Below are 12,910 nucleotides of genomic sequence, written 5' to 3' on the forward strand. Positions count from 1 at the left end.
TGGGTTGAAGCCTGAGCAGCTGCTGCATTGACTCTGCTTGTTTCAGTGCGGCCAAGCCGCTTCTCTCTCAACTCCACTCTGTCCTTCCTGTCAGGCCTGAAAGCCACACGCAGGCCGGCTAGAGGAGGAAGTACACAGCTTCGGTGGCCTTTATGCTGTCTCTCACACTAATCTGGCCATGCTGCCTTGCTACCAGTTTCCTGCAGACGTCTAAACATACAGCAACACCCAGCTGTGTCCAGCACCAGCACAAGCTTCTCCTGCTTCTAACTTCTGAACGTTTTCCTAAATAATTTCCTAAATTTTTTTTAGCCTCTAAACCACAGCCTAACATGCTTAAAAGTGTCTGTGGATGTATTACATGGGGCCACAAGACAAGCCTAGCCTTGCTAATATGTTTATTAGCTACCAAAAATAGCAAGCAGCAAAGCTTTCAAGCAAAAGTGCACCCAACATAGAGATTAACTGACTAATAAGCCAGACGTTTAAGGGGTGAACATATTAGCGGGTGTCTATGGATGTATTACATGGGGCCATGTAAACCACATGATAAACTTAGCCGTGCTAATGAGTTTATTACCAACAAAAATATACAGAAATTGCTGAACCATAAGCAAGTAAGCAACAAGCTGATAACAAGCCTTTTATTTGAAGGGGTTAACATGTCAGAGGTTGTCTCAGGATGTTACGTGCAAACCACAAGCCAAATGTAGCTTTGCTAGTGAGTTTGGTAGGAAAATATAACCAAAGGTCTCAAGCCAGAGATTAATAAGTGAATTAGCCTGCCGTTTAAGGGGTTAACATATTAGAGGGTGTCTCTGGATGTATTACATGGAGCAGAGCACATCACAGGAAAACATTAACCTTGCTAATCACAGCTATGGAGGCCTACAAGAAAAAATGCATCTTCTTAGAGATTAAGGGAATAAACTTACATTTTAAGGGGCTAACGTATGAGAGGGTGTCTCTGGATGTATCACTTGGGGCGGTAAAAACCACATGAAAAACCGCAGCCTTGCTAATAAGTTTATTAGCAAAACGGTGGCTGCATGTACAAGAAAAAGTGTGTCTAAGCTGGAGAGTAAAAATTGAATGTTAAGCCTCGATTTTAAGGGGCTAACATATAAAATGGTGTCTCTGGTTGTGTTACATGGAGTAGTGCAAGCGAAAGGTTTTTTTTGGCTTGACAGATTCTGCTCTGAGTTAGGAGAGACCACCACCAGAACTAGGTCACCTTGACCACATTTACTTATATGAAAACAGTTTTGACTGTAGCTTGTTTGAAAGCACTATAGCACCTGTTCAAGATGCAGGTATTTCCCCTGCCAATGCTAGCAGTGTTACAGGAATGATGTGGAGTAGTTCAGTGATTCCAGTTTGGTGAAAATGTCATTACATCACATGCAATACAAGAGCAAAACTAGCACAGACCAACATGGCTGGTCACCAGCAAAACCAGCATATGGTGTGTTTTGGATGCTGGTATGCTAGTCAACTAGCATGACCATGCTGGGTGACCAGCTAAACCAGCCTCAGATGTGTCCAGGCAGGTTTTTGTCCTTTTTATAGTGTTTAATTTTTATATAATCAGTTTTCATTTTTATTTTTTATATCTAAGAATTAAACAAGCAAGACTTGTTTGGTGTCTGAAGTTTGCCTCTTAGTTTTGCACTTGAGCTGCAAGTCTAATGTAGCTAATGAGTAATGGAAGCTTATACCCAAATTAGCATCATACAAACTAATCTCGTGTAGCAATTTTTAGGCTTGTTTATGTGGTTTATGACACTGTATGACATACTGCTGTCTGTAAAAATGGACAAAGGTACATAGCACAGCTAAGCATAGCAGTGGGAGTTTATTGTTTACTGTAGCCCACTCTCAACACTCTCGAAATGCTTGTTGATTAATTTTGCAGTCTTTTGTTGCGTACTGTACTGTCTTCTTTAGTTATAAAGAAAATGGATATAAACTAAATAGGCTAAACATCGGTTAAGCATTATTTTAAAGTACCAACATTGAGTGATAACGGGTATTCCCAAATGAAATTATGATACACTAACATGTTATTGACATATTCCGAAATCTCATATCTCAGACATACCATTATATATTTCCAATATATTACATTTGTGCACCAAAAACTTGCTTCCTATTTTGTCCAGAAGGCAGTTTCACTCAAGGAAAGCTGAAGTGTATCGCTGTGCTTTGACACCAGATCTGTATTGTTGGTAATTTGTACACAATAGGTTACCGTCTCTGGAATGTACAAGGTTGATATCAGTTACTGATTAAGCAGTGGCTACTAATGGGTAAACAGAGCGTGGCATTGAGCAACATATTGTCCATCATGTTTCCTTGAGTGGCATTTTGTCGGTTTTCCCCCTAAACACAGCACAGCTTAAATGTTGTTTTTAGTTAAATTAATAAAGTTTTACCTTATGTATTTTATTTTTCACCCTGACATTCACTTTGTGCAGGTTTATATACCAAAAACAGGCGTGATTTATTTTTGCAAGAATTTTTTCCAACCTCATTCAAAAAGCAATCCAGGCTGAAACACTCCTTGTAACTTCAGCATGAATGGGAGGAGCTAAAGTGCTGTAGGCCAAATAGGTAAGGTGTATGTAAATGCGTTTTTTTGTGACAGCAGTTTAGCCCCGCCCATTCATCCTACAGTTATACAGAGCATTTCCAACCTCTCTTTATCCCTTAGAATTAAATAAGCTGCTTTTATTTCTGTGCCTTTAAGACTCACATATGTAAAAGACCTCAGTCATTTAAATCGGTTTTTCAGGCTGAAACGCTCCTTGTCATGTCAGCTTGAGTGGGCGGAGCTAAAGTGCTGTACACTGAATAGCCAAGTAGATGTAAAAGCATTGTTTTTTGTGACATCACAAAAGTAATCAATTAAAAACGGGTTGTGTTTGCAGCTTAGTTTCCTTATGTGGACTCTATGTACTGGGATGTGATATGGACCCTTTGAAGAACCCCTAAACAACATCATGCCTGTCCTTGAGTGGCATTTTAGTGGACTTCCCCCTTAAGAACAGCTGAAACAGTTTTATTACAGCTTCCTGTAATTTTACATTTTCATCTTTCTGAACTTTCTTATGAGTGTTTGGGCTAAATACTGGCCCTTTAGCTTTGCTCTTGTGCTGTATTAATAGTTCTGAAAGGAATATATCCCTAATATATAAACATAAACATAAATAAAAATTCAAAAACTGCCTGGCAGTAGAGACTCCAGTTGCCTGTTGCTTTCAATGTTATCTATGTTTGTATGTCTTGGCGAATTCCTTTGAGGGCGTCACTGATTTGATGTCACTTGACATAATTGTTTGGCAGTAAATGTATTGCTGGAAGGAGAATGCAGGCAGTATAAACACAGCCAGGGTGTATCTTTCTTTACCTTTGACCAGTTTTATTGTTTAAACAACACAAAGTTTCAAGGAAGTTTTCACCACTTTCTTTGACCTTTCCAAGCCATCGTCCACCTCCTCAACGTGACTGTTCCCTGCCTCATTCATTCATTTACTTGTTTTTATTGTGTCGTATGTTGTCGCAAGTTGTTTGCAGATATTATTTAGTAAAAAAAAAGTTTCTTCTGAACCACTTTTGGTTTTTTCAGCAACCAAAATGAGATGTGCATGTGTGAAGAAGGGCCCTTATGTTGTTTTTTTTTTTTCATTTTTTTTTGTATTTAATTTTTTACCCTGAAATTCACTTATAACGTTTGTTTGGGTTTATATACCAAAAACAGTCTTAGTTCATTTTTACATGCGCATTGTCCAACCTCCCTTTACCTTATACGCTTAAACAGGCTGTTTTTGTTACTGTGCCTTTAAGACTGTAAATGTACATGACCTCTGTTCTGATTGACTGCTGTTTTTTTTTTTCTTCATTCAAAAAGCAGTCCAGGCTAAAACACCCCTGCACACTTTGGGCATTAATAAGTAGAGCTAAACTGTTGTAGGCAGAATAGGCGCATGTATGTAAATACATTGTTTTTTTTGTGACATCACAAAAAGGTCATTTAAAACAGGCTATTTTTGCAGCTTAGTTTCCATATGTATCCTGTATGGAGTGAAGAGTGAATGGAACATTATAGAACTTTGGTAATGTTTACATATTCATATAAAAAACATATACATATATATATATATATATATATAAAATTTAATACCATTTAAAGGGTTTTAGGTATTATAATAATAGGTATTATAATTTATATTATATTTAGGTATTATAATTATAATAAAGGTATTATGATAATAATATCTTTATTAATAGAGCACTTTTCGTACCGCTGGCAGCTCAAAGTGCTTCACACAAAATTAGTAAAACACACAATATAAAGTAGTAGTAATACAGGTAGTAATAAAGTAGTAGTAATACAGAAACCAGTTACATGTTTGATTTGTCCACATTATTTAACATCAAGATCGCATGACAGATAAAGGAGTTTGTAAATCTGTTGGACCACATTGTAGATAGTCAGTAACAGCCTGAGGGAATAAGCTGATTTATCCCACTCATACTGATCTAAGATGATCATTCATTTGGCGTTTAGTTTTGATAACACATTTAGAAGTTTTTATTCCTCAAGTTACCAGCTAATTAATGCACATTAAAAACTGATTAAATTAAAAACTTACCAAACAAAGTCTTAAAGGGGAACTCCACTGATTTTTCAAAATTTGTGCATAATTCCATTCTTGTGATGCTAACAAAGTCATTCAGAGTGGTGTGATGTGAAACGGTGCGTTTCTTTACAGTGGTGGTGATAGGAACCAGGGGTCACAATGTCTACAACACAAATGTAGCCATTTTATTTACTGTCAAAAACCACCAGTGAACCTACACATGGCTTCTTAGTTGTTATATATAATATTGGTGATGGTAAAATTGTGGTGAATCTGAAAAAATACATTTTCTTTGGGAAATATTTTGCCTCACAATGCCCTGCATGTATACCTCCACCATTAAATCATTTCTAAAAAATACACTTTTGGCCAAAAACAAACTGTACAACAATATTTCAGGCATTAAGCAGCATATTTGTAACCATTGCATGTAATAACTTTCAGTGAGGGAGCTTTCAGAGGCATTTGGCATCAGACATCTGGTTGCCATCACCACCACTGTGGACAATTCAGTTAGTCTGTAAGTTTCTCTAGAACGAAGCATTTCACACCAAACCACTCTGAATGACTTTGCTCACATCACCAGTTATTTATGGAGAAATTTTGAAAAAAGTGGTGGAATTCCACCTTGAGCTTTGAACGCACCTGAAACTTGCTGAGTTTTGTCAAGAAAAGCGATCCCCGCCCCTTTTCATAAATCCTAGTTTTGTTTTGGTCAAAACACAGCTTGTCATCAACAACTGCACCAAGATATTTAACCCTTAGAAGCCTACATTTGTGACTGTCTTTTGCTATGATATTTAAATATAACAATGTAAAGTCCTGCTTTATTTCGGAAGGCCCTTTATAGATGTTCAAAATATTCAAACTATCTGGACCAAATGCACTGATATTTAACCAGTTGAGGGTTAGTTTAAGAGCCAGGGTGAGGGTTAGGTTTAGGTTTTGGAGGTTGGAGTGAATTTAATGAATATTTCGTTGAATGCAAGGGAGAATTCCACCTAGAGCTGGACGATATGGCAGAAATTTAATATGACGATACATGACGTGACGATATTTATTTGTTCTGATAAGTTGAAATAGACAAAGTAGGGCCACTTTTAAAAAATACTATCAAAAACTATCAATCCAGTTATTTGTGTCCGGCATTTCACACTATGCTCCACCAAATCCAACTGACCGTGCCTGATTATTCTCTATTTGTAATCGAACATGCAGTTGTGAAGTGTTTTTTTGAATGCAGACGGTATCCATGATATGCTCCGAAAGCATACTGTGATGCAATTGATCACAGTACCCTTAAATATTGTCATACTGCTCAGCCCAGATTTTTCAACTTCTGCATGATTCTGCTGCTGAGATGTAAACAAGGTCAGTGAGGGTTGTGAAATTGTAGTGACCTAACAGTGAAATTGTAGTGACCTAACCATTTTTTTAACAGTGGTGGTGATGGGAACCAAGCGTCACAATGTCTACAACACAAATATAGTCATTTTATGTACTATGTATTTACAAAAACCATCACTGAACCTACATGTGTCTTCTGAGTTTTTATATGTGATGCTGATGATGAAAAAATAGTGGTAAATCTGAAAAGTACAAGTTCTTTAGGGACTATTTTGCCTTATAACACCCTACCAGTACCTCTCCACCATGAATGTAAGGCCAAAGCTGTATCGTAAGAAGATCAAAAACCATGTCTAAGGTATCAGACAGCAGGTTCATAACCATTTCGCAATAACCTCTGTAGACGTCTGGTTCCTATCACCACCACTGTGCATTTTCACCTCTCAGAATGACTTTGTTTACATCTTATGCAGATTTTATGCAATTATGCATGCTTTTTTTAAAAAAAAAAAATGTGTGGAATTTCCAATTTAAATATAAGATAAGCATCTACAGTGGGCTGTAACATTTGCATTCTGTCTTGACAGCTTTGAGTCGTCACTTCAGACCTCTTCTGCTTTTTTCACGACCGAAATGTAAATGATGTAGATTGTACTCAAACCGCTAACTTTTCATCAAATTCAAAACATAATAAAGCATGTCCAGTTTTACTTACAAATACAAATGTGGTGCGGATTGAACATGTAGAAACACTTTCATCATTTTCTCTGCTTGTTTCAGTGAGTTTGAGAGAAATTTAATTTATATTGAATTACAACTTTTTAATGATACCGACTTCCAAACGTTAACATGCTGCTTTTTTTGTGTGTGTCTCTCTAACAGAAATCATGGGTTGTAAAAAATCCAAGCTTGGTGAAGACCAGAACGGAGGTGTGTTCGACGTAAAGAAGCGCGAGTCTCCACGTGATGACAAAACGGTATATGTGAGAGATCCAACCTCCCCTAAACCACACACTATAGTAAGTAGCGAGTCAGATGGGGGGAAGCACACAAAGTCTTCTCATGTGATTAGCACTTCTAGAGGGCCATTTCTTTTTTAGCCAGAGACCTGATTGTACTGTCTGTAGATCAGTAGTGCATGTGAAAAGACTGCTGGATATATTCATATTATAAATAGGATTCAGTAGATTTTGCTTTACTGTAACGATTCCAATACGGTACGCAAACATTTTGAATCGCTGTGAGGAAATTCATAACTGGGTTGCTGAGCTTTCATCTGCTGTCTTCCATGGAAACCACTGTCAATGATCAAAACTAGGCACCTATCAGAGTAAAGTGGGTGGGGAAGGGGGAGGGGCTTATGCTGTAGGCCCCTACTTTAGTTTTCTAGTTACTTTGTTCTTCACTACTTTAACTGCTTCACATTGTTTTTTAGTCTGGCCCGCTGGAGTAAACCCACTGAGCACCGAGCTCTACGAGGCCCACACTCGCAAGAAAACGAATCGAATCAGAAAAAATACATTTTAATGCAACCAAAAGACATTTGATTTGGCCGAAAGTATATTTATCCATTCAGGGTGTTTAGAACTTTGTGTATCCAAAAATAGTAACTTCCAAAAAAGTCAACGTTCTTTACTTCTAATGTGAGTTAATGTAGAGATTTTAACACAGTTTTTTTTTAATTTTCACACTATGTAGAGCCGCTGTGCTCAAATGATTCTGATAAATAAAAACCAGAAAAAATAGATAGATGCATATTTGCTTTTTGTTTTTTTGGTTTTTTTTTGGACAGTGACATGTATGATATTCTATATGCAGAGTTTTAGTATTAAACAGGTGAAGGTAACATCTCGCTATATCAGCACCGAGCAGCATGCAGTAAGCCGTTTGCTGTTTTACTTTACAAATAAACTAGTTAAGGCAGAATTTAAACTTTATTTTATTATAGCATATTATTTTATTTTAGCTGTCAGGTTTTATTCTACACTTCAGCTGATGACGGCCCAGTCCGGGTCAGTTTCGGACAGAATTTTGTTATATTCAGGTCAGATTGCAAAAATTGCAACGCTGTGTCGAGTCGAGTTCAGGCTGAATTTTGTAGGGCACAGCTTGGGCTCAGACTCTAAACATGATGTTGTGGTTTGTGTCAGGTCAGGTCAGTGGTTGGATCGGACAGACTTTTTGACGATTAAAGCTCTAGTACTGACCCTCGCTCAAATTTTTTGTGATTATTGGGGGTAAATTTAGGGCTGGTGTGCACAAACCTGAGTCAAATCTGAATCAAACCGATCTGTAGTATAAAATTATAGCTCTTTAGAATCAAGACATTTTTAACACGTTAAGTACCAAAAATTAAATTGAAAATCATATCAAAGCTGAAAATATATGTATCATTACACCCTTAATTTCTCTGTTATCAATATACAGTAGTATCTTCCCTTGTGCTAAGTTTAACCTCTGGCTTTTCAATTGCAGAATAATTCTCTTCCTCCAGGACTCCTGCCTGGTCAGATGTTTCAAAAAATGGAAGGTTTGGCGTGATTACAGTCCTGTGATTTCTCTCCACATCCCTTTGAAGTCACGCACGCAGGGAATAAAGCACTGTTTTCTTTTCTTCCGCAGAGCAAAGTGAGCAGGGGAAAATAGTCGTTGCTCTCTACCCGTATGAGGCCATACACCCAGACGATCTGGGATTTAAAAAGGGGGAAAAGCTGAAGGTCCTTGAAGAGTAAGTGTCCATCTACACTGTTCAATCTTCTTTTCTGCTAATATTTTCTAGTAAGAGTGCTCAGTGTCATAAAACCTCATTTAATATGATTCATTTAATTTGATTATTTTGGTTAAGGATGCATCGATACCAATACTGGTATCAGGTATTGGCCCGATACTCATTTACTCGTACTTGAGAAAGGTGCACCAATCGACTTTCTGAAGCTACCTGATTCCATCTGACATAAGCCTAGCGTTTGCTGCTGTGCTAATAAATAAACAACCCAATCTGGCAGTAAATGAGGGTCTGATTGCACAGCAAATGTTGTTTCTGATGCCTTTGTGGTTGGATGCAAAATTGTTGGTCACTTTAGACACAGTCACAACAGCTTTCCCAAAGTGGGCGGACTCACATAGACTAACAAAACGGAGGCATCTGCTACCAAAGTTCGTAAATCACAGTTTTATACAGATTGAATGGAATTGCAAGGTATGGATGTTAATATGGTGATTTTTTTAATAGATCTTTGTAATATAAGCTGTAGGGAGACCATGCTGTCCTACCATGTACATCACTGTGTGCTTTTAGTTTCAGTACACAGTGTGGCACAAGTTAGCTGAGCTGCTGTCTCACAGTTTCTTAGGGTTTTTGCTCCGTACTCGGAGTGCACCATGATGTTTTGAGTGAAGCAGCTTTATAATTGCCAGACAGAGCTATCTGCTTTCACATATCAGGTCAGTAAGTATATAAATCGTAGGCTTTGTTCATATAAGACTCCAACAAGATGTAAAACTCCAGCTGAGCTCCTCAGTTGCCTTAACCTCGGATGTGATTCCTGCTGTCACTGTGCTACAGAGAGCGGGGATCAAAACTATGAAATGTACTTTATTACAGCTGTACAGAAGTGCTTTTCTGATGTGGAACAAAACTCGCTCTTCTGTACTGCAACATTACCCGATCTGTCGTTCAGAATCAGCTAGATTTTATCGATTTAACTGTTTTGGTACATTGCTCTTCCGCCCAATGACACCTGGGATAGGCTCCAGCACCCCACCGCGACCCAGAAGGATAAGCGGTTTAGATGATGTATGTATGTATGTATGTATGTATGGTACATTGCTCTCACTAACTCTAACAATTACTAAATTCTAAGTTACTCAGTATGGCATCGGTACTGGCATGTATTCATACTGAAAATTGGTATCAATGCATCACTAATTTTGCTACGAATGAGAAGGAAGAATCCACTGAATACTCAAACAGGAGGAACTATTTATTAGGGATGTGCACTAAGTACTCGAGTACTCGGTTAACTAGTTCAGTATTTGAATACTAAAATCACTATTTGGGTGTTCATTATGTTCCATTCTGAGAAGATGGAGAAAATATACAGACCAACAACTCAGTGAAATGCCAGTTTTATATTTTAAAGGGCCAATATCATGGAATACCTCATTTTACGTGCTTTTCTGGAATAAAAGAATTTGATGCAGTATGTAAATGTTGTTACATACATTGTTTAATACTTTTCAATATGTTTCATCTTTTCAAAACATACAGTTCAGTCTTCAGTCCATGCCATCCATATATAGAAACTGTGTTGTTCTAGATTTTTGCATATGACTTTATATTAGTCTTAAAGGCGCAGTAATAAAAACAGGCTGTTTAATTCTGAGGGATAAAGAGAGATTGGAAAATTTTCTATAAAGGAATTATGACTGTTTTAGGTGCATAAAACCAAACAGACATCATAAGTGGGCTTTAGGGGAAAAAATACAATTCAAGAAAAAATGTAGGATGTGGGCCTTTTAACAAGATGCATATCGCTGTTATCGGAAAAAAAACCTCGTATCTCCAAAATGGTAACTTTACAGGAGAAAGGAAAAACATACTTTACTTTTAATGTAAGTCAATGGAACCAGACATTTCTCCAAGTAATTTTGGACCATTTCTTTTGGTCCGTTCTTCATGAAATTTACACACAATGTAAAGAGCAACAGGCATTTTTAAATTATGTCAAAAATGGAAAAATTGAAAAGATACCAGGTTTTCTTCCGACAGCAGCGATATTATATTATATTATACTATCTATGTGCACAATAATGGAATACAGACCATAAAAATATACACCAAGCTGTTTTTTTACATTTTCATTTGAATATGGCCCGAGAATTTAATCGTGGTAAAGCACATACTTAATTGATTATTATTACTATTATCAGATCGGTGCATCGTGACGCATCAGTGTATTTTTATTAGCTTGTTTTCTTTATTGTAATTTTATGGCCATCGACTAATGCTGATGTCTGTTTGGTAGGCATGGAGAGTGGTGGAAGGCCAAGTCTCTGACCACACGCAAAGAAGGGTTCATCCCCTCCAATTACGTGGCCCAGGTTGACACCATGGAGACGGAAGTGTAAGTGCCATAGAACAGCACTGGATCTTATGTTCTCCCGGGTTTCTGAGAGTCCTCCTCTGGTGTGTTTTACAAAAGAGCTACATTCCTTTGTGTTTCTTTGCAGGTGGTTCTTCAAGGACATTACAAGAAAAGATGCAGAGAGACAGCTGTTAGCGCCCGCTAACAAACCAGGCTCCTACCTCATACGAGAGAGTGAAACATCCAAAGGTTTGTGGAGATTAATGTCCTATAATTTTTTAAATTTCATTTTGTAATAAAATTATGTAATATTTCATTTTATATGTTATATGTTATAATATTTTATTAAAGTTTTTTTCAAGTACAGTTTACAATGGAGTGTATTATCATTGTTTTATCTGCTCTTTTTTCATTTTACAACAAAATTTTTATATTTAATTTTGAAAATATTCTATAAAAGTTTTTTTTAATACTTTTTATTATAGTTTTTTTTTTCAAATAAAATATATTTTGAAGTCTATTTTTTATTTTATCTTTATATTTTGTTTTATAGTAAAGGCATGTGTGTCATTTTATATTTATTTTATTTTTTTGATCAAATTTTATGGAATATGTATGAAATACAGATGTATGCAAAAGTTTGGGCACCCCTTGTTAAATGACATTGATTTTGTGATAATAAGCACACATTCTTTACAGAAAACACACTTCTGCACATTTTTGATGCACAAAACTGTCTATTTGCTGAATTTAACATGTAGTTCAATTGGGGAAAAAGCTAAAACGTAAAATGTGGCAGGTGGCACGGTGGGTAGCACTGTCGCCTCACAGCAAGAAGGGCCTGGGTTTGATTCCCTGCCGGGCGACCAGGTTCCTCTCTGTGTGGAGTTTGCATGTTCTCCCGTGTCTGTGTGGGTTTCCTCTGGGTACTCCGGTTTCCTCCCACAGTCCAAAAACATGCAGTCAGGCCAATTGGACATGCTAAATTGCCTCTAGGTGTGAGTGTGTGTGATTGTGTATGTATGTCTGTCTGTCTGCCCTGCGATGGACTGGCGACCTGTCCAGGATGTAACCTGCCTTCCGCCCAATGACAGCTGGGATAGGCTCCAGCACCCCACCGCGACCCAGAAGGATAAGCGGTTTAGATGATGTGTGTGTGTGTGTGTAAAATGTGGCTTGTGCAAAAGTTATGGCACATTCTAAATGATAGTTTTATTGTTTTCCAGCATCTTAAACTCAGCATATACATAGAAATCATGATGTAAAATTTGCAGAAAAATGTCATACTTGAGTCCTTTGAGGAAGTGTTAACTCATTTGACCAGGGCTGTTCAGACATTTAGCTTTAAGAGTTAGATAACCATCCAACCAACCAAAGTTCTCTGACAGACTTTTCAAGTATTGGGCTTAAAATAGCCCTCTCTTTAATCACACATTTTCATTATGATAATCTTTCGATAGAGACAAAGGGCTCCATTATCAGTGTTTATCTCAACACCTCTGATAAGGCTCTTCTGTTTGTGTTCTACAGGAAGTTACTCGCTGTCCATCCGAGATGTGGGTCCACAAGGTTCAGATGTCGTAAAGCATTATAAGATCCGCAGCCTGGACAACGGCGGCTACTACATTTCCCCCAAAATCACATTCCCTGACATCATCAAAATGATACATCATTACCACAGTGAGTTTCATTGATCCAGTGGAGCACTTCTCAAGTCAAGTGGTCTTTATTGCACACTCTTCATTCTGCACAGCCCTCTAACTAATCACACCAATTTTCTTTCTTTTCATTCTGAATGTGAAACCTTAACCATGCACTTCTGCAGTGTTTTGA

General features: G+C 37.4%; 1 protein-coding gene across 2 annotated transcripts in view; it reads left to right on the plus strand.

Moving 5' to 3' along the window:
• The window catches only part of lyn (LYN proto-oncogene, Src family tyrosine kinase), a 31,917-nt gene that overhangs the window by 3,416 nt on the left and 15,591 nt on the right, over positions 1-12,910 (plus strand). Inside the window, exons 2-7 of one of the 2 annotated variants that reach the window (XM_036556126.1) lie at positions 6,873-7,009; positions 8,466-8,520; positions 8,613-8,718; positions 11,018-11,116; positions 11,223-11,326; positions 12,608-12,757. In XM_036556126.1, coding sequence (XP_036412019.1) covers positions 6,878-7,009; positions 8,466-8,520; positions 8,613-8,718; positions 11,018-11,116; positions 11,223-11,326; positions 12,608-12,757 — 646 coding nt within the window. In that variant the 5' untranslated portion in view covers positions 6,873-6,877. The remainder of the gene's footprint in view (positions 1-6,872; positions 7,010-8,465; positions 8,521-8,612; positions 8,719-11,017; positions 11,117-11,222; positions 11,327-12,607; positions 12,758-12,910) is intronic. The other variant, XM_036556127.1, reaches the window with a different exon arrangement.

The sequence above is a fragment of the Colossoma macropomum genome, unplaced genomic scaffold (assembly GCF_904425465.1).
Source record: "Colossoma macropomum unplaced genomic scaffold, Colossoma_macropomum, whole genome shotgun sequence".
NCBI classification, from domain to species: Eukaryota; Metazoa; Chordata; class Actinopteri; order Characiformes; family Serrasalmidae; genus Colossoma; species Colossoma macropomum.